General features: G+C 30.6%; 1 protein-coding gene across 2 annotated transcripts; it reads right to left on the reverse strand.

Annotated features, from left to right (window-relative positions):
• Nucleotides 1-6,730: 6,730 nt before the first annotated feature.
• On the reverse strand, nucleotides 6,731-15,320 carry LOC111009663 (Beta-glucosidase, GBA2 type family protein). 2 transcript variants are annotated; one of them, XM_088126558.1, is made up of 19 exons: nucleotides 14,572-15,320; nucleotides 14,256-14,366; nucleotides 14,060-14,116; nucleotides 13,850-13,926; nucleotides 13,650-13,749; nucleotides 13,364-13,437; nucleotides 12,753-12,853; nucleotides 12,572-12,675; nucleotides 11,862-11,915; nucleotides 11,724-11,779; nucleotides 11,598-11,636; nucleotides 11,480-11,518; nucleotides 10,936-11,077; nucleotides 10,613-10,797; nucleotides 10,163-10,230; nucleotides 9,896-9,968; nucleotides 9,279-9,340; nucleotides 7,886-9,182; nucleotides 6,731-7,268 (listed from the first exon to the last, which is right to left on the reverse strand). In XM_088126558.1, exons 1-19 carry the CDS (start codon nucleotides 14,650-14,652, stop codon nucleotides 7,007-7,009), a joined length of 2,982 nt encoding a protein of 993 aa, XP_087982684.1. In that variant the 5' UTR covers nucleotides 14,653-15,320; the 3' UTR covers nucleotides 6,731-7,006. The 2 variants fall into 2 exon arrangements, with proteins under 2 accessions (XP_087982684.1, XP_022138512.1); XM_022282820.2 differs by lacking the exon at nucleotides 11,480-11,518 and having other exon boundaries at nucleotides 14,572-15,319.
• Between the last annotated feature and the right edge of the window lie 8,030 nt (nucleotides 15,321-23,350).

Consider the following 23,350-nt stretch of genomic DNA (forward strand, 5'->3'; position numbering starts at 1 on the left):
CTCAATTTAAAATAAACAAATTTAAGATGTTTTGTATTATATTTGTAAGTCATGTAAAATATTTAATTTAATCTAAAATATTATTAATTGATTAATTAACCTAAATGTTATAAATAAATCTAGTATTTTACAATATTATATAATTTATAATATATTATATTTTACATATTTTAATTTTAATAACATGTATTTATCAAAATTTTTATCTTTTTAATTTTAAAGTTTTAGATTTAAAATCTAAAAACACTTAAACATAATTAATAAATAAATATATATATATATATATTTTTTTTTTCAGAAGTTCCACTATTTGAATGACAGAATAGTTTTCGAAAATAGTCTTGACAAATAGATATTTACTCAATTCATTTGATTCAGCAACTTTAAAAACAAGAAATAGGATTCGAATTGTTTACCAAACAAGCTCTTAACAATTTAGAAACATGAATGTATCAAAAATCAAAATATGATTTAACTAAACTATATTTTCGTCAAAAGAGCATAACTCAACAATAATTGACATATACTTTCAATCAAGAGGCTGGGAGTTCTCGAATCCTCTCTCCACCCGGAAAAAAAAACTATATTTTCATTATATATAAATAAAGCTAAGAGAGTACAATAATTTTCAATATATATATAGTTATATAGATGACTATTTGGACTGAAAATAAACAGTTAATATAATGATATTTCAATAATGATCAACTTTTTTTGGTTGTTAATATAGTTTTCTCCCTATAGACCTTGACTTTTTCCACCAAAAAAATGGACTTTTTTTCCTCTTCTTATAAATGATTTTTGTATGGTAGCAAATGCAAAAGTTAGTAAATTCATGATAGAAAGAGAGAGAGATTTTAATAAACATAAATTTGAAAAGTATGAGGCTGATAAATAAAATCATTAATTTAAGGTTTAAAAATTATTATCCATCTACTTTTGGTTTTGACTTCATTTTCATTTTATTCTATTTTTATCGTTTTACTTTCCAATTTTTTTTTCATGTTAGTCCATGTATAATTTTGAAACGTTTATTTTTGTCTTTATAGTTTTAAAAGGGGACAATTTTAGTTCATTTATTTTATTTTTATCTCATTTTTTTCTATTAAAATTGTAACACGTTTCATTCTCTAAATTTTTTAAAATGTAGTCATAAATTACGTTCACTATGTTAAAATTTTATAAAATAGAGATTAAATTTGTCACTTTTAAAAAGTACATAAATAAAAATGAACCACGTGAGCTAAAATAAATAAAATTTAAAAATATAGAAATTAAAATAAATCTAAATTAAAAAATACAGAAACCGAAATAATATTTAAAATGGGTACAAATGTGAACAATTAGACTGACAAAAAACCAGATCATGTGGGGAAAGAAAAATCTATAAAAAAAAATTTTAAAGAAGAAAAAAATATAATTAAACATTATAAAAAGCAGCTGATTCAGAGCCACTGACCTTGAACTGTGGCCTTTTTCTTCCTTTATGTCTGCTTCCTAAAGCAAATCTCTCTCTTTGTACTACATTTATTTTATTTTCATTTTTTTACTTTTTTTTTTCATTTTTAAACAGTTATTGATGTATTTTTTTCATGAAAATTTTAGGTCACTTGATCTTAAATTTCATGCTAATGAAACTTAGTAGATGCAACATATGAATTGAAGCAATATCACACAAAAATTATTTTAAATGTAGCTCTTCATGCAACATAGTATTAGAGGAATAGGCTCAACAACAAAATTGTAAAAATCGATAAGTGATTTGAATATAACCAATTTAATTCATCGACTAGCACATCAACTAAATTTGTTGATACAATATAAGAGGGCTAATGTTCTTGACATTGCCATCGATTTTACCTCAATTATCTCCTTCGTACATATCGGTCAAGTAAATAGTTATGTACGTTGGTCAGTAAAGGAAAGCTAGTCATTATGACATTTCTATTTCATGACTTAACTATTTTCTTCGATGACTCTCTAGGAGACGGCATACCAAATGTCATCACGTGGCAGTTTCTCTCTCAGACAAGACTAAAATCGACCACAATTTAAAGTATTTGAAACTCGAAAGACGAGGATAAAAATAAATAAGTGGGAATTGGGTATTTGAAGATATAAACTTTTTGAATTAAAGGTAAGAATACAGCTATAAAAAGCAAAGTCACAAGCATCAATCAAATCCTCAATCAGTGCTTTTGGATTTCTGATGAGGTTGTGGAAATGGAGAAGCTTTGTCTCTAAGATCCCATGCATGGAGTCCCCACCTAATTTCCCTCTTGCAACATTTCTTCTCTATTAAAAAAAAGTTCTAATCACAATAATATTTTTTTTTCTTTTCTTTCTCATTCATTATGAAATAAAAAATACAACATAATTTAAGGTTGATTTTGTTGCTAGTCACCCTTTTTCTTTTCAAAAATCTATTATATTATATTTTAGTTCATAACGACATGCTTGATAAAGTTCTTGTTTATTATTTCCTCATTTTCAATAGAGAAAAATACAATTACCTTTAGGTAACTTTTTTTTCTTTTTTTATTAAATAAAAGATAGAAACATGTCTTATTTTTTGTTCTTTAAAATTTTAAAATAAAAAAAAAGATAAAAATTATATTAAATATTAAATATTCAAAATTTTTATATTATGCCATTTATTTATTATGCACATCGCTTTTATCCATGTTTTGAAAGATAAAAACAAAACAAGAGAAAACAATAAACTTAATTTTGTTAAATTCTAAAATTTTTGCACAATTTTGAAAAATTTTCTTAAAAATGATAAACGAGAAATATGAACCATTACCGAATGCTTATGTTTATCAAAATTTTCATATATTCTATTTTAGCCCCCCACTATTTTAATTTTGCATAAATGCATTGGTAACTTTTAGAATGATAAGCAATAGAGTGAAATTAATGTTAAACTATAGGGATTAAATTGATAGTTTAATTAACTTACTTTTTGGTGCATGGCTGAAATCACTTTGACGGCTAATGATGAAAAAAGTTGAGATTAATTTTGGAGAAAAGTGGAAAATTAAAATGTTGATTTTTCTCCTTTTCTTGGCATGATAATGAACAGTTACATGAAAAGTCCAAGTTACAATTGATAAGTGGGTTTGATAAGTAAACACAACAGTTTAAAGTATATGCATTAATAATATTATTTATTTAATTAGATCATTGATCATAATTCATAATAAAGTTTTCAGAGTTTTTCTATTTATAAAGCTATAGTTGATTTATTGACTTTAAACTTCTAAATTGTTAGCTTGTTTTCCCTTTCTAAATAGTACTTTACTTTCTATGTATATGGTTATTTTTATTTGTAATAATTTTCTATTTATATTGAATTTGAATATGGTTATGAAATTTAGGAATCCAAATATTAAAAATAAAATTCCTAAATTGATTCAACATGTGGAAGCGGGGAATGGAACTCGCAGTCTCTTAATTGGAGATATATGCCAATTACCGTCTAACCATGCTCATTTTGTCAAGTTATTACAAGAAGTAAATATAATAAAATTGACTAAAGTTTGTTAATAAAACCGTAGATAAATCGGACGATGGTAAGAATTTAAAAAAAAAATGTAAAGTGTTGAATTTAATTTGTGTTTGCAAGTTGAGAAATCAAACGCTTTGAGATAAAATTTTCCGTTTCCACTCTCACAAGTAGGAGACAAGTAAATTTGACACCTTCCAAATGTTGATATTATCCAAGTAGGTCCAAATTAAATTCACGAAGACAAAATATATCTTGACTTAAAAAATTTCCGTTGAATGTCAATATGAAATCTTTGAGTAAGGCAGTTGATTTCAACGTTTATAATTGAGACAAATTTAGCGAAACGTAATAGGAAACCAATAATTAAGGGGACAAAAAAGAGAGAAAAAAAACAATAAGTTAGAAAGAGGGAGAGAGATTGTGATCAAACATGATAGTGATATAAAGATTTTTTGCTATGGATAGACCAGATGAGATACAAAGGCATGCTTGGAGGAGAAGCTTTTTGACAAACTTGCAACCATTCTTGCACTCAATAGCTTCATAAAGATCATATTGGAAACATCACCACTTTTTTGTCTCTTAATTATTTTTTACCATTTTGAGGTTGTCACTGTAAATGAACTCGTAAACTCGTAAAGTATTAATAACCTCTCGTATAAGATGTAGGTTTCGTTGGGTTAAATTTGTGAAATACACGAATCATACTCCAATTTTCTAAAAATGATCGAGTGAACACTTTTTGAGAGACCCGTTTTTTTATTCGTTTTATACTCTATGTCAATTCGGACTGTTAATTTTAATTACATTGAGACATAGGGAAAACTATTGAATTAAAAGAAAAGTGTAGCTTTGAGCATGTTTTTTTACCGAACTATACTATTTTTATGGATTCTTTGCTATTCTAATTATGTTAGATAGTTTTTAATTGAGATTGAAAATTTTATTAACAAGTCCAAACATTTTTTACCTACTTCAGGAAGGAAGTGAAAAACAAGAATTAAAAGAATACATTTTTGCAGTCAAAATGAGTACAAAGTGCAAGGCTAAATTACAAAAATATACTCTTTATTTAAAAAATACTCCTATTCTTCCAAAAGTTTCAATACTACAATTGACCTTTCGTAAACATTTTAAAAATACCCTTTAAAGATGTCTAATATATTGAACGAAAAAGTTGACGCGATACAATTTGAAACAACATGACAATCAACATGAAAACTTGCTTGGGACAGTTATAGCCGACACTATTAAAGTGCCAAAGAATGCAAACAAAGTCACCAAGGAAGGAAGTGATTTATGGTATAGACAATTATCCTAATTGAGACATTTTGGATGAAATCAAACCAAAACGAAATATACCGAATCAGGCATCTACAATAAGATACTTGGAGGTACCTCGGTACCATACTAGCTAATGGTTCCCTTCCATATTAATTATGGTGCATTCAAGATTTTATCACGCCAACTTTCCTATCAACGAAAACGTTTGCTCAAAATGTATTTCTAAAACGTTTATTGAAAAGATAAGGATATTTTTGAAATAAAGTATATGAGTATTTTTTTGTAATTACCCGTCTTTGAAAACAAAAATCTTAAAACGAAAAACATTACCAACCGTGCTTCAAATTTATTGCCGAACGGAATCATCCCAAGTAGATAATATGACCGAATTAATGATAGAAGAGAAAAATGTGACGAAAGCAAGAATATAATTAGTAGCCGAAGATGGGACATAAAACAGGGTAAAGAAAAGTGTACGGTAAAAAAGATGAGAATCTGCAAAAATGTATTCTTTTAATTCTTGTTTCTCTCTTTTTCCAAAAGCTTCAGCCTTTTTTTCCCGCTGCAAAATTGCATTGTTGTGGCTGTAACTTTCTTGCCTTTTACTTTCAAAAAGATAATAATTTTACTATTCAACGGTTTGGAATTTTCAATTTTACCTTTGATCGTTGGACTTCTTTAAAATGTGGAATATGCTTATTTGTAATTTTCATAAAATGTCTACCGACCTCCTACTTTGATAATTGTTTTATCTTTGATTCTCTGTTTTTTAAAAAATAAACTTATAAATACTATTCTTTGCTTTTTCATCTATCGAAGAAATATATATTTATATATAATATTAAAATACCATTTTGCTCTATAATTCATTTTGGTTCCTCTATTTTTAAAAAATGACCATTTTAATCTTTGTTTGCAAAATTTTAACACAAATTCTATACATAATCCTTTGAAGTTATTATGGCTACATCTCAAAATATACAGCGAACTGTCGTGTTAAAACTGTGATTGAAAAAATTAGAAAAAAAATGAAGAAACTTTTAAAAGTCCAAGAACGGTTTCAAAAGTATAAGGATTAAAATAGATAGAAATTGAAAGTATAAAGATCAAAATAAGAATTTTAAGAACATATATACCAAAATAAACAAAAGTTGAAACCATCAGAACCAACCTAACAAATTCAGAAACAAAAGTGAAATAAGTTGGGGCCAGGAGGGTTAATCGGAGAAACATATATAGCAAATTGGAAAAAGTATGCCAATATTATCATCCTTTTTTTGGCTCCGATTTCCATTTTCTGTATCTCACAGAGAATAACTTGATTTGGTCACAAAATTGAGGTCTCAACTGTTGTCTAATGGGGGCTCTGTTTCACCAAAGACAAGGAATTCCCAGGTTTTTCTTTCCCTCTCTCATTCCCAACATTTTGTTCTATTTGTAGCACCAAGTCTATAGAGAGGTAGAGGATGATGGAGAAGGTTAAGAAAGAATTATTCATTATTATTATTTTTCATTTTTTATAACTGAGAGTCGGAGCTTTTGCTCCTCTATACCTAAGGATACTCGGGTCCAGACCTTGTCCCGCGCTTGTCCCAAGGTCCGGACCTAGGAGACATCAAGAATTTTTGGTATTAAGCTTACCAGAGGGTTCGAACTCAAGACTTCTAAGCCAATATGACCAAGAGACCTCAAGTCCTCGTCAACTGGACTGTCCACTGGGGGCGTTAAGAAAGCTTTATTAGCCATAAAATCAATCCTAATAGTTACGATGTGCCAGCTAGAACATGACTCGAAATAGTGAAACCAGACGTCAGAACTCTCTTTACGAGTCGTAAATGTGAATCTAAATGCACTGGATAACCCAGCCAACACAACTGAGCCTCAATGGCAATATTTTCTGTTCCAATATTTCAGACCAAGAATCTTGCAGGAATATTAAAAAAAGATGAATAATAATAAATTATGGCACGAGATTCTCTATATAAACATTTTACTAGACAGAAGGAAGAAGCAGCCGAGAGAATAAGCTTATCCAGGCTTTGACCCGCCCCATGTATTACCTCCACCATGACTTACCCAACTCTACAATCATGCTTTCCCCAAACCTACCCTCAGTATTTTACTTTTCAACTGCCGGAGAGGTTTGAGGCAGCACATGAACATCGCTCAGCAAAGACAACTTTATAAGGACTAATGAAAAAAAAATAGGCACTAGCATGCACAATTGAAAACAGAATCACCAAAACACTTAGCTTTTGTGGCGATCCTTCTGACACCGGTTTCGTGGCGAAAGAACCTTGTGTTGGCAGGGGAGACTTGGATTCTGTCCATTATGTTGACTTCCGGGGCCTCGAGTATTGCCTTTGGTAGGGATAGCGCCCACTGCATGCTCCAGATAGCCAGTGGTCTCATATATATCAGGGATCTGAAGTGCCCATCCGTGGTCCATGCCTCTGGGGTCTGGAACCAGTACCTGTGAGCAGCAGAAAAGGAAATAAGGTCAAATGAATGGAATTTGATGAAAGAATAATGGAAAGATATGATGTTATGATGGGAAAATGTTAGAATGTCGTAGTCAGAAATTGAAAAGATTTCACACATGATCTGAAAGCGCACAACTTTGAATCTAGAAGAAATATAAACCAGTGACTGATCAAATGTTAGTATAACTTGATAGACAAATGTGTCTCCAGTTCAACCCTTCTGGTTCGTAAGCTTAAAATTAAAAGCCCTTTGGCGTCCCCCGAGACCTAAACATTAGGTGATTAGTTGCCAGATGCCTCATTGAGTTCAAAAAAGTTCAAAATTCGAGGGGGCATGAGATGAGTTTCTACTGCATATGGAACTGATCTAATATGATTCCTTCAGGTATGTTTACAAAGTGTTGAGGTGTAGTAGCAGGCGTTTAATAAAATTCTTTACAAGTTCAAAAGTATAGTTTTCAATGAATAGTATGTAGTTGAGGGAGGGGGCCCAGGCGGAACATAAGAGAACAGTGATAACAATCTAAGGTGCCACGAATTTGGTCAAAAGAGAGACGAGAGAGATAAAAAAAAAAGAAACTAGTTAGGATTTGAAGTTTTAACTTACCCAAATCCCTCTTCCGACCAGCCAGCAAGGAAAATGCCCTCTGCAGTTTTAAATGCTTCCTCCTCCATACCAGAAAGGATCATCGTAGCTGCAACAGCATAGGTAACACCAGTCCATATTTCACGAGACTGCATGCAGGTCTCATCCACCTTTCCATTAGGATACATTCCATTTACAGCGCCCATCCTGCCTCCTCTAATTTTCATCACGTTGTAGTCGTAGATTTTCTTCAGAGAACTTCTGATTTTGAAGTCATCAAACAGAGGAGGCAAACCAGAGGATGCTGTATACCATTGCCCTGCTAGTTGATCAGCTTGTATAGATTTACTGTTACTACTTGATCCACTGTCATAGTTAAAATAAGAACCATTCCACAGTTTCGCTACCAAAACGGATTTGGCTTTCAGATATTTGCCCTTGCAAGTTTCAGCAAAATCTCGGTCGCCCAGCTGATGGGCCATTGCTGCTGCTGCCTGTAAAGCAGCAACCCACAAACCACCACAGTATGCACTAATACCATGAACAGTCCAAGTATCATAGGTCTGGTCTGGAAACCCATCGTTCTCAATAACACCATCACCATCTCTATCAAATTGTTCGAGGTATTCTATCGCAGCACGAACAGAAGGCCAAACATCAACTCCAAATGACATGTCACGAGTTGCAGCAAAATCTCTATAAACCTGAAGCACGAACTTTGTGTTCAAATCCTTCCACCTGCTCGTATCATGGATGTTGTAAGCGTTCATTTCATTCCAAGGATCATGTGTCCCGAGGTCATGTGGAACAGCACCCCTAACTTTACGGATTCCATATCTTCCGTCAGCAAGAAACTTTACTTTTCTTCCATCCTCTGATAAGACTGCTTTTGCAAAGTCCCGTTGAATATTGAGTTCAATCTTGGGAAATAGCTCGAGAAGGGCAAAGGATGCATAAAAATGCACGTCATATGTGCACCACATCACATACTCTACTCCTTCCAAGTAAAGAAACCTACCAACATCTTCCTCAGGATTTTCCGGGTCCAATACTTTGTATCTTTGACAAGAGTGGTCGTTATAGCCCCTTTTCAATGGAACAATTGACTCATCTTCACTTACATGGGAACTAGAAGTAGAATTTTCATCACCATCAAATTCGATATCAGCAAAACCGTTAAGAGTAGTGGTGGTCGTAGTCTTGGAGACTTCTTCTCCCTTACCACTAACTTTAGCTTCTGTTGCTTTTATATCATCCTTTTTCATTCCAGCTAGTTCATCTTGATCATTTGGCTTTTGTATATCCACCAAGGGAGAATCTATAGATATCATAGAAGTAACACTGTTATATAATAGCCATAAGAAAGATAAGTAGTTACATATTTCAAAATACAAAAGTTAATACGGATGAGTACCAATCCAGACTGTGCCACCAGCAACCAGAAAATAAAGCTCGTTAAACAATGTGAACTTATACCTGCAGAAATTAGATGTCGCACATAAGGTTAAACAATCGATCATGTTCAAAAAGTGGCTCGTGCCCTTACACCACTATGGAATACTGGACCAAAGTATTAGTGACAATAATGTATCGACAGAATTCTAAATAATACATGTTTCTAAATTGATTTCTGGAGTTTCTATCTTGTTTGTGGGTGAAAAAGAAGAAACTAAACCATACTTGATTAATTTTTGGGCACATCGCTACTTCAACATGAATGTTGTTATGAACCCCAATTGAGAAATATAACTTTCCATGGTCTAAACAATAGCCAGCTAAAAATTGATAGCAATCTTTAATCAGCCACAAGACTGACATTTTTTTTCTTATCAATGCAGAAAATTTCAAACATCACCCGTTCCAAAAATAACCTTACATCATTCCTGCCATATCTATAATGACTGAGATTCTAGAAATTTTACAGGCATGAATTAGAGGGAGTTTGTATTGAAGTTCCTCCCTTAAGCAACCAGACAAGAAGAAACAAACTCCACAAGAGACTAAAGTAGTTAACAATGGTATAAATATTACCATTCAGGTAGCCTTTCGTCCATGAGGATAGGCCTCTGCCATTTCTCAATCTCCTCTTCCCATCTTTTATAATCTGTTGATGATTTGAGAAGGATATTAGGTATAAAAAATTTTTAAACGATCCTGCTTGGTTCATTAAATTCACAGCAGCATTAAATATGAAAATTACACGTATGTCAAGAGAATAACAATGTACTGGTTGTCCTGAGCAAAATAATGTTCTAAATGATTATCCAATAAAAAAATATATAAGTCAGAGATGCTAACTTGTAAGTGCATCATGTGCCAAAATTTGAGCAGCCTTTTCAGAAGTACCATAAAACTTTGTGTACCTCCTGAAACACACATACAGCAAGATGAGACTTAACATTGTCCAACATTGGCCAAACATAATTCCATACAGCATTTTGTCATGGCAACACATTTCCTTCATTAATAAGAAAAAAATTCTTATCCCCAGACTACAGAAATGAGAATATACACGAGATATAAATATGGTGAAAAGAGTTCAATGAAATTAGCAGACAGATCATGCCATACATATTTCCTGATGATTCATAACCAAAAACAAAGGTTCTATTCAGTAATTGACCAAATACTTGTGAAAATAAAAATGAAGGAAAATATGCATCTTCCTAATATCTACCTAATATAGACTTCTATTTTTGTATAGCCTCATTCATCTTAATGAAAGTTTGGCTTATCAAAAATACCTACCTATGATATGAGAATCCCTTCAAAAACTTGACTTTTGGAGATGACCATGACAGAGAAAATGCGACAGTGCATTTTCCATGAGGTTCCACCCATGCAGAGGCTGCAACCGCAGCACAAAGTGTCTCCCCAGGTGAGGAAGGCATGCTTGGTCCCGAGCTGAAGTTATCACGATCAAATTCCCCATCCTTTCAACAATATAAGGTGTTTTGAAATACACATTTATTTAGAAGGGTCATGAGATGGTCAATAGAAAGTTAGGAACAAAAACTCATCGGACTGTTTCTAATCACCACACAAGACTACAAATAGAATAAGTTTCTCACCTGCACCATTTTATCCCACATGTCCTTTGCTGTGATGCAACTTCCTTCAGAGAGTCCAAAAGATGGCAAAACTGTAACGCTAACATTTTGCGTCTCACATGCAGCTATGGCAAAGGTAACTGGAGGATTCCCCTTTGCAGTTCTGAAAGAATTGCACAAATCTTTTTAGGCCTATTATACCCACATGTAGACCAACAGGGAACAAAAAGCAGCATTTAAGTTTCACGTTTTAAGAAACAGAATTGGACAAATTGCATTCTTCCTACAATAGGTCAGTGCACAAACTCTTGGTTTTTTTCAAACATTATAGATAATAGTGCAAAGTGAAGTTGTCTTAAATCGTCAAAAATAGGTTTCAATATAATATCTATGAACAACATTGACGTTCTCTGAATGCCTACTTGATTTATATCAGCCAACTTCTAGAAATTTTTTTCAGAATTTTCTTGATACAGTATAGTCCATTGATCAAGAAACTTTAGTTCGAATATAGCACATCACAACAACTCTCAAAGGTACTTCGGAGAACTCTCATTTTTCTTACAATGACAATGACGTTAGCACCCCCCCACCAATTCTTTGCCTGTGTTAAAATACATGGATCAATGAACCAAGATATTGCAAACCAACCGCAAAATAGAGTATAAGGTTTGGTGACTTGCTTGTGATGTAGAAGCACTCCAGCTACTCCATCTTCACCTCTATCGAAGAAAAATGCATCCAAATATATGACGTTAGACAAGATACAGGGAAGAAAGGGATCACAAATTATTGGAATATGTACTCACATAAATGGCTCATTCACATGATCGCCAGATAAATGTGAGATTCCTCCTATTGAATTCTGCAGATACAAGATAATGGTGGGTCATTTAAGGAAACATAGGAAATAGCACACTGCTTTATGGATAAGGAAAAACTCTTACCGCCCAAGTAAAAAGAAGGCTCACTTTTGCCCTTTCACGTCCAGTATTTACCAACTGAAAAATAAATACATAAATAAATATTAAGGCGAAGAAATCAATACTTAGTAAGCCTAACGGTCCAAAAAATTGACCACCATAATTGAGAAGTAAAGCTTAATACCAGAATGCTGCAGTATTTAAACGAGTAACATACAAAACACAACAAATATAACATAAAATGCGCACCATTTCTTACTTTTAAAATCAAAGAACTAGAAAAACAAAAATAAATTGTTAAATAACTATTTCATCCAACATAGAACAACTAACAAAAGAATTCCATATTTAAGTGTAACAAAGAGAATTAAAAGTGATAGAATTATAATACTACAGTTAACCATTTATACTACAATAACCAGCTTTAGCAGGATCGTGAAAAGAGAGTACCCAACATAAATAATTTATAGCAATCAAATCAACGTCAGTTATCTTTAAGACATTCGATGTACAAATGCAGCATTTAATTAGAAGGATCGTGTTAAGAACAATATAAATTCCAATTGCCAGCTTGTAGGATAACAATCTAACTGCAACATTTCACATTGGGTTTGCCTTCTCATAATAAAGGTTCCTAGCCACCTTTGAGCTCAAGGAACTAAACTTATTTTCATTTATAACTAGAAGCATAACTTGTTAAAAGAACTGCATGAGATTATTAATCAAAAACATACTGTATATACAAAAACAGCAGTGGGAAGACTGCTATCTCTATAATTATGTGGTACAAATGGTGATATTTGCCTACAAGAAACTTTAAGTTCTGGATCTGGTTCACCTGAAAGCAATGAGCCATATATCAGTGATAATTCAGGTAGAGCACAGAAACATATGTATACCAGAATAGAATGATACCATCGTATACTGTCCATGCCCTAGGGAACAAAGCATGATATGTGGAATGCTGACCATCAAGATTCCATCCCCACGATGATATTCCTGAGTCCCCAGCTTTCCTACAATAGTGAAAAATGTTCAGAATCTTCCCGATTTTTAATTAGAGAATAAACATGGGCTAAAATTGGAAACAAGTGGTTCCATGATTTGCCAACGTCCAAAAATTTCCCATTGTGATGTAAATGATAGTAGTAACCGAATGAGAACATCAATCTTGCTTTTATCATTTTAGAGATAAAAAAATTTAAGATTTTTCTAGCTCTATAACACCAACAGCCTATGGCCAAAAATTGCTCCTGAATTTCAAGACCAAACAGTGACTCCAAATGTACTAGTATTTTTGTTTCACTCTTGACTACTATTGTAGATACATCATGGGATTACTTGGTAGGTAACTAGGTAAATTACAGTTAGCTCTTCTTTAACTCATGTAAAGAGATCCTGGAAGAATAAATAGTGTCTTCATATATAACATAACATGATGTGCATTGAAAGCTTGGCGTGCAGCTAATAAATAAAGCTGCTAAGAGTGAAGCATTTTACAGAAGTGGACTAGCTGATAGCCTCACCCTAAGCCTTCATGTTGACCAGGAGCCAGAACTGATGCATATTTTTTACTTCCTCCATCTCTTGAAATAAATATCTGCATAACCATAAGGTTTAGAACATATAACCACATTGAAAATAAATACGTGGGTGTAATACAAGTTACTTGGGAAAGAAAACATCGGAATTTTCCTGTTCTTATATTTCTTTTTAGATATTTTCTTAAATACAAATTCAGACATTCTCAAGTTCTCAAAACAATCAATTGTAATTTGTATCCTAAAATACAGTCAGAGGACAGGGCTTTACAGAAAATTGATTGGCCATGACAGGAGAGGCTTCACATGTACCAGGAACAATTTGCCATTGCCTGAACTCGCCTCGAAAACCTCTGGATATACTGCCACTTCTGCATTACATTTTAGAAAATCCCCAAGAGATTAAGAATGTATTATTTGAACATTGGACAGAGAACTATCATGTATCATGCCTGAACATCCAGTACATACCCCATTCCTCCAAGTGGAACCCCTTGAGATGCTGAAGGTTTGCAACTTTCTCGGGTGAATGGATCAATAGGTGCTTTCTGCACAAATTAAACTTTGTTCTCAGTTTAGTCTTTAACTAGGGGTTACTCGCACACACAGAATTAGTATAGAGATTTAACACTGGTTTGGAAGGGATGTTGAAAGAAGCTGTTTTAAGTTACAGAAGATTACCCTTCCATGAGAAGCCTCTTCCCTTACGTAGGACCACAAGCGAATGCCAAGTCGAACCTACAGCAGTAGGATTGCACACCGATCAAAATAAAGAACCATAAAAGAAGATAATGAACTTATAAAAGCTGCACGCACATTCATCAACGAGACATGTGATCTCGCGCAGCAACAAGAAATGTCGAGAAGGCTCATTTACCATTTTAATTGCTTCAATAAATGTGACACTAAATTCTTTAAGAATATTCGCATGGCCATTTAATTTCCTTCTCCAGGCTTGTTCAGGTGGTGCAGCACTATCAAAATCAAACTGAAAGAAAAGAAGATCCAATGTGAACAAATAGCTCCATAAAAAGGACACGGATCAGTCTGCTAATAAAAATGTTCTCTACGGTAGCTATTTAACCAAAAATCGAGTCAAAAATAAATTGTACCGGAAAAAAAATGAAATCATACATGAGTTTCACAAATATTCATGATATTATCACAAAATCAGATAAAACCAATAAGCTTACCAGCTGCAAAGTCGACTTGCTGATATACTCGTCGGGCGGCCATGAGTTCTTTCTACAGTGAAACAAATTCCCAGAAACCATTGTAGATGAGATGCGGGAATATCGCCCAAAACGAAACAGAGGCCCGAATATAAAAAATGCTGAAACTAACGTGACGTAATTCCTCTCGAAATCAAATACTTCTTCCAAGCTAATTGAAGCCACGGAGCTACCTTCAACTCCAATCAAGGACAAGAAAAGCGACAACTACCCGCTCCAAATTGGAGTGTAGAATAGACTTGAAATCAAAACAAAGCCGAAGCAATCACTTCCTTCCTTCCAAATACCTCAATTCGCAATCCTACCGAGCTCCACAGCTCCAAATCCAAATCCGAAACCAAAACATCAGAGGACTGTTGTCCGATTCCACCAACAACACGCCGTTCGAGAAACCGAATTGAATTTCAGTCCACGGGATCAGTAAAATGGAACCGAACCTCTCGGGATTCGCATCAAATTGAGCTTTGAAAAACGAAAGTAAATAATAACACAACGGCTTCGATTGATTGGCGTATGGGTGCGAGATACTAGGAAGAAACGTGAAGGCGTGGCGTGTCGCCGGCGAGGCACCTGTCACCGGAGTCTCAACGGTGGCTGGTTGATCGCCAGGTGGTGCTCAGGCAGGATTCTGATGGGCTGAGTCGGAATACGAACGGAGCAGCTCCGCCTTTTATATTTTCCACTTCCGAAATACTTTTACCGCGTTTGCCGCTGTTTTATTTTTCCTTTTTCGGAGAAAAAGCAGGGAAAGAGAGCGCATGAAAAATAAATAAATAATAAAATAGATAAATAAGTCGGCGTCGGCTATTTTCTTTTTTTTTTTTTTATCCAGTATTTGTTCGTTGTTTACTTGTTTAACGATCAGAATTATTATTTTAAAATATATATATATATATATATATAAGTTTTTTCTTTCGGATATGGATGAGAGGATAAATTTATCGAACACTTGTTTAGTAGTGCAATTCAAAATTAATAATTAAACATAAACTATTAAAAAAAATTAAATACTATTTATTTAGATGTTTTCAATCTACTTTCGACTTTGATTGCATGATAGAAAAGATCAGTCAACCAAAAAATTTAAGCTAAATGAATTACGGTGAATTTAATCATTTATATGAAATGTCTAATACTTCTCATTGTTTTTCAACTTAAAAAATTACACAAGATCCAACAAAACAAAAGATGCGTTCGTTTTTGTTTTTATATTTTCAACTTTTACCTTGACTGGGTCCGATAATGCTCATATAGCATATATTTATTGAATTTTTTAGTACAGCATATGGAGGTGAGGGATCGAACTCACAACCTTTTGATTGAAGATATATATCAATTACCGCTAAATTATACTAACTCTGGCAATATATTCAATGAATTATTTGATTGAGTTGAAAAATACGATAAACCAACTCAATAGTTTTTTTTAGTACAACATGCAGAGGTGGGAGATCGAATTCACAACCAACCAACTCTATAGTTTAATATGTCACACTAACATTTCATTAATTATATTTAAAATTTGAAGACTACAATAAATACAATACTAAAAACTCATAAATTAAAATTAGAAAATGAAATTATATTATTTGAATTTTGAAGTAGTTTAAAATTATAAATAAATCTCATTACTTTGTTGTGGTCCCGTCAAAAAGACAAAAACTGTAAATACCACATATGGCTTCTTTTTTTTTCTTTTCCTTTTTTTTTTAATACCACATATGCCTTGTTTCCTTTTATTTTTAGGGTCGCCTGGTGGGCCTCTTTTTTCCTTTCATTTTTCGTTTTTCCTATTTCCTATATTAGTTTTTCTGTTTTTTAAGCTTTTCTTCTTCAATATCTACCAATCAAATTCAAGTTATTTGCTTTCTGAAAAAAAAAATGTGGATATATTTTTCATGCCATGTGGATATATATAATTATTTTTCTTAAAAATGCGAATTTATATAATTATTTTTAAAAAATCCGGATGTATATAGAAGTATATTTTCTATAAATTTGCAATTCCATTGATGAAAAATTATATTTTTCAAATTATACAAAACTTATAATTTGAAGTTTCTCGAGAAATCTTATAAAAGCTAACATGAGCATACTTCATTTGACTAAGATAGACCAAAAACCTATCTATTCTGCTTCGTATTATATTGAATATAAATTATTTAAAATTTAAAAGGCTATACTACAATAATATTTAAAAAAAATTATCTTACAATATTTTAAAATTTGATAATGAAATTATATTAGTTTTTTTAGTACAAGAGAGGAGGGATCGAACCCACAACCTCACTAAGCTACGTTTAATTTGACATAAATTATATTAGGTTATCCAATATGGTAATAAATTTTAAACAATAAAACATATCTAGGGTTAGATAAATATGTGCATTCATATTCAATAGAATTGAAACTCATAAATTACCACTATTTAAAAAAATTCCTTATATTCATATGATTACTTTCACAAATCAACTTCAAGATTGTAAATTTTTTATCCACCAATATTTTAGTTATAGTCTAACTTGAACACAACTCAATCATCTGAAGTTCGAATTCCGATACTTTAACTAAAAAAAATCATGCACGGCTCGAATTTGAAATAATTATCAACTTTTATTAATTATTTATAAAAAAAACTTTTATTAATTAGCACTTTAGCTTGCCATTAATTTAAGTCCATACTGCAATTAATTTAAGTCCATACTGTCAATCACAAAGCCCTATGTGATCCATTGTCATTAAAATAAAATAAAACTATATTACCAAAGTAAATTATTTAAATTTTCAATTACTAGTTATATTTTAGTTTTTTTTAGCAACTAGTTATATTTTGGTTGCTTCGTAAATTAAGGATTGATGATTAAAAATTAAAAGACAATTAACTATATGACATCCCAAAAATTAATAAATGATTGAAAAGATATGACCATGGAAGTGGTTCAATGAGAAATAAATACCATATCTAATAAATAAATAAATAAATATATATATATATATATATATATATCGTTTATCAACAGAGATAGTAAAAAAACGTTTCCTCTTTACAATTTATAATTAGAATTCATTTTTAAGAAATAACAAGATAATCTAATATTTCCTCAAAAAAAAAAACTAATAATAAAGTTGCATATCATCAACCTTTTGTATAAATGCATTATTTAAATACATATGCACGTATAACGTGAATAAAAAATTTAAATTAAATAAATCGGTGAAATGTCTTTAGAGGTAGAATTTTATAAAAATTTTATTTTTATATGCTTAAATGAGTTAAAAATTAGTTTAAAATCCTATAATCATCTTTTCAAACACTTTTTCCGTTTTTTAAATATGTCGTTACTTTTTAAATTAGCTAGAAATTCAAATTTTATTTTTAATTGTGGAAAAATTTTTAATTCCAAGCTTAAGGTGAATTGACAAGCTTTTATTGCCACACACCCAAAGAGAGAGGAAAAAAAAGTTTTTTCAATTTTGTAAGGCCATTCGAAATTCAGTTTTTTTTTTTTTAAGCACAAAATTCAGGTACTTTATTGAGGGAAAAAAATGATGACGTCAACGACAGGCGCATGCTCCAATAATCTTTCTGAAATTCAACTAAATAGTTGAATTTTTTCTTTTTTCCCAAAAGAAAAAAAGTTGAACTTTTTGTAAAGCCAATAAAATATTGGTGGGTGGGTCACTTTGAACTTTTCTCAAAATTTTTTGCCTCAATAATTTATTCATATATAAATTCCAACTCGTCATAATATTTGAAAAAGTATTTTGTTAAAAGATTGAAAAAAATAATATGGGTCATTTACTCCCTATAAATCGAAATTATCAATTGAAGTGAATGGATAACGTTATTAGAATCTCAATGATCAAAATAAGAATAAGATATATTACAACTATTATACTATTTTCTTATTTATATTTTTTTATTTATAAAAAGATCATAACTGCATGCCTGGTAAATTTACTTGTCTCTGCCTAATCAAAAAATAAAATATCAATTGATTGACAATAATATTCTTAAATGGTATGAAACTACATTTTTTTTAACTTCAGCTGGGACGCTCATGCTCCTCAAATAAATTCCTTGTATTTCTGTTTTTACCACCATTTTTCGTTCGTACATGGACAACACGATTTCCTCCTCATTTAAGTAACGATTTAATTGAGGAAAATTGATGAGACAATTGATGAATTTTTCAAATGATGAGCTCTACCTCTGCATAATAAATATTTTACCAAAGTAGCATAGCGGGAACTCTAATTGAGTCAGTTTCCACCTCTATTGAGTTAAAACCAACTTCAGCAGCTAGGATCAAACTTTCACGTACGACTATACTTTCAACCACATCTACGTTGATGACATGCGAAATCATCAATATTAAGGTCTACATAATTTCACTCGTATAATTTTGAAAAATAACCTCTATTCTATTTCTTCTTTAGATAATATGGATCACAACATCGTATTAATTTTAATTTTCTCACTTTTTTTTCTCTTTTTAGTTTCAACAATGACATTTTTTTCCAAGGGTAAAGTTTCTATAATGTTGTTGAAATCATGTATCATAAACCTAACACTAATTTCAAAGTCTATTCCAATCCTTTATTTTTCCACGTTTATTTAATAATCCATGAATTTTGCACAAGAAACTACTTCGGCCTTTATTGTAAATTTTCGATTATCATTTAACAAAAGTTTAATTTAAACATGTTTAAAGAATGCGACATAACCTGCTACATCTGCCTTCAACCAATTACTTGTGTAGAAATGTATTGATCAAATTATAACAAAAAATATATATATATATGGTTATATTAAGATTATGTAAAATATTATTTTTAAAACATTAATAACGACCACTACGATAAAGAATAAAAACGTAAGAGCATAACTATTTCAATTTCAATTTTTGGTTTTTTTTTCTTTTTAACTTTTAATTTTTTGGAAACAAACTTATTTGGTAAGAAATTTAATTTTCTATTTCTTTAAAAAACAGATTTTTATTTTTCAAAATCACATCTTTGCCTTTTAATGCTCGAACTTTTTTTTTCTTTTAACGTATTTCTTACTCTAATTTTTTTTTTCCAAATTTCCATATCTAAAATATTTACTATTACTTTTTCTATTTTAAAAATTTTCGTTTCTATATATTTTTATTTATTCTTTTTCTAACATGTCACCCCCATTTTCTCTCTCCCAAAAATTAATAGTTTTTAAAACTTTCTACCTTCTCAAAATTTATTTCACGACTTTTCTTTATCATTCTACTAATCTATTTTTATATGAAATATATTTCCAACTTTTATCCATTTGAATCTTTTTGAATTATCTCTCTTTTTATTCATTTTCTCACTATAATTGGTATTTTTTTCATTTTTTTTCCTTTCTCTGACATGCCTTTTACTCTTACATTTTCTCTCTCTAAAAACTTTTTATTTTTGTCTTTAAATTTTCTCACTATTTTTTCTCTTAACTTTTATTTTTTTGAATTTTTTCTTTATCTCTAAATTTACTTCCTCCAAAATTTCTCTTTAAAATAATTCTTTGTATTTCTATAAACTTTTATTTTCACGTCACTACATTAAATGAGGACAAAAATTCTTGTAGGGTCGAGTTTTCGCTCCAAGAAGAGGAAATGCATTTCTGACCATGTCCCGATTCATTTTATTTTTTAATTATTAACATATATTTTAATAGATGTTTTACTAAATAAAATATTAAATTTTCAAGACTAATTAAGTAAATAATAAATTTTCAGTAAAAATATATAAATTATATAAATTATTTATTTTTTAAATTCTTAATATAATTAAAATTCATTACTAAACTGTTAATTTTCCATGAAAATCTACGTCCTGAAATGAAGATTCCTCGACCTGGATCTCTCTTCTCGAAATATGAGAATGGAGTGGGACATAGACTAAAAATTTCGACGAGGTGAGGACAATAATAGGGGAGAGTATCTCCGACTCTCAACCCACCTCGTTGTCATCTCTATTTTACATAGATTTTTCTCTCTAGTATAGCTTTTCAACTTTCTAAATTTTTAAAAACAGAAAATTAAAATGGTTATCAAATATTTTGTTTTTAAAAAAACTAAAAACTAAAAAAGAAATCGTTTTCAAACGGATCTTAAAGGTTTAAGTTGAGATAGTGCAAAATAATTTGAAGTTAAATTATAAGTTTTGATCATAAACAACTTCCAACTTTTTAATTTTGTATATAATAGATTATGGAACTTAGAAAAAAAGTTATCTAATAGGTACAGATGGTCAAATATAAAATAAAAAGATTGAATGAATACCTATTAATAAAAAAAATTAAATGACATATTAAACTATGAAAAATAATTTCTAAAATTTATAAACCATTTAATCAAACTATTTGATAATTTAAGAACCGAACTTATGGTTTAACTTGGGAGCCGTAATTACTAAAAAAGTTATGAGTTCGATCATTACCTCTACATGTGGTACTAAAAGAAAAACTTGAAACCCGTACTTGGACTAAATGGAGGGCAGGGCGTCGACGGATCACCTGGTCCTCAATCTTAGGGCGTGGCGTGGGCCGAGTGCCGACAGCGACGGCTCCTAAAACTGGACCCAATCAGCCGCCGACCACAATAATTTTGAAGGACAGAAGTAGTCAAGACGGCATAATTTTAAATCCTGCAATTGCCCGCGAGGTGTTTGACAAAATGCGCCAACCAAAAAATAGCCTCCATAAGCTATTCCATGCCATTGGACGCCCTCAATTTTTAGCATCCAACAAACTAGTTTTTATAGTTTAAACTTGATAATAAATTAGTTTCTACTGTAGAAAATATCATCTAATCACGTAGTATCAAGAGGTGAAATATTTATTTCTATTAATTAACATAGATGGTAAACACATTTAGTCTTTGTTTATCGATCTACATAGATAAGAGAAATGAAGAAACAGATTAATCTTAACAGGATTTTACATAGTAGGGACGAAATCGTTAAAAAATTTAGAACGTAAACATATTAAATTGTTACGGATTAAGTTTATAGACTAAATTATTACAAATTTAAAAATATATGGATTAGATGATTAGATAAAGTTTAATGAAACTATACATGTCAAGAGTTGGTTTTTAACGTCTCTTTCACCTATTATAATTGTTAATTTCCTTTTGGCTAAATATATAATTTGTCTCTTTATATTTTAAAATTTCCGATTTTATTATTAATGCATTAAAGATTATTAGGTTAAGTCGTATTCTAAAAAAACTATTAAAATTACTTGGGGTAATTCTTATGTTTTAGATTTGTTTTGTTTTTCAAATATTATGGATTTTTGCCAATCATTTGTTTACCTCGGAAAAAAAGACCCATTTGAAATCTTAACCCAATTTCCAAGAGATATGAAGAAGATAAATCTTTTTTGTTTGGTTTTTAAATTTAGCTCAAAATATTTAATTTTTTAAATAAGATAAAGTAGATTACTAAAATAAAAAATGGAAAGAAAAATAGTTTTTTAGTTGGATAATTGTTGGAATAAGACACTAAATCTTCCACTTTATTTAGTACACTAAATCTTAAACTTAAAAAAGTAATAATAAATGTCTTCTTCTCTTGGTTGAATATATATATAACCAACTATTTTTCGTTTTTAATTTTTTATATTTAAAAAAATCAAACGGCTATTATAGTAGTTCAATCCCTTTGATGCAGTAGTTTTAGCGACTTAGACCTAATAGATAATGGGTTGGTAGCATCAATATATAACATAAAAAGAAAACAATTTGATAAAAGATATAAATAGTATTTTTGGTGTGAATTAATTGTAGCTGTGCCGACATGTCACCTGATCCCACTTTATGCACAAGATTCCTACTTTTAATTTGAGGAAAAAAAAAAAAAGAAAGAAAGAAAGAAAGGCCAAAGAAATAAAAGCCAAAAGAGACTAAAAATAAAAAAGCAAACATTTTTACTTTATCCCACAAATAAAAAATTAAAGTGGTTGCCTGCCGTGGAGGTATAAATTAAAATTATAATGTCCATTCAGTATTTCCAATAAATTATCACCCGCTACTTTTTTTAGTTGAATAAAAGTAAAATTTAAAATTTTGATTTTTTTATTTAAGATATATGTTTTAACCGATTCAACTTCGTTTAGATGGATTAATTTAAAATATTAATATTTAAATAATTAATGATATATATACTTTTTAGTATAGGCGGATAATTTAGAGGAAATTAAAACTATAAAAAATATATTGGTTCTTCGCATAGAGAGGTACTGAGTGCACTTCATTTAGCCATAAGATGAACATGTTTTGAACTCAGGCCACGTTTACTTAACCGCGATCGTAATAGAAAATAATCGTAATGAAATCAATCGGAATCGTAATGTTATTCCATTGATGTTGTTTATTAAAACTGTCTGGAGCCGGAATCGGAATAAGATATATGACAATTACTAATATACCCCTTCCTCCTTTTTAGCCAATTACAAATATATTATTGTGCTAATCTTTTTTAAATTACAATAATAATAAATTTTAATTTAATTTATTAATGATAGTAAATATTTCTTATTATAACAATTTATCTACTGTTAATACATAATGAATAATTAAAATAAAATTACATTAAATAAAATATTTTTTATTAGAACAAAACTTTAATAAAACATATTATTAATTTTTATTATTCTAATATTTAAAAATAATAATATCTATTTAAAAAATATATATTAATTAATATTAATATTATA

The sequence above is a fragment of the Momordica charantia genome (genome assembly GCF_013281855.1).
Source record: "Momordica charantia cultivar OHB3-1 chromosome 7 unlocalized genomic scaffold, Mcharantia_2.0 BLBB01000007.1, whole genome shotgun sequence".
Lineage (NCBI taxonomy): Eukaryota > Viridiplantae > Streptophyta > Magnoliopsida > Cucurbitales > Cucurbitaceae > Momordica > Momordica charantia.

Coding starts and splice junctions, on each gene's coding strand:
- LOC111009663 (XM_088126558.1), bottom strand. CDS start 14,652: ATGGTTTCTGGGAATTTGTTTCACTGTAGAAAGAACTCATGGCCGCCC. Junction 13,927..14,059: donor AAGAGGCTTCTCATGGAAGG/GTAATCTTCTGT, acceptor TAATTTGTGCAG/AAAGCACCTATTGATCCATT. Junction 11,637..11,723: donor CATGTGAATGAGCCATTTAT/GTGAGTACATAT, acceptor TTTCTTCGATAG/AGGTGAAGATGGAGTAGCTG.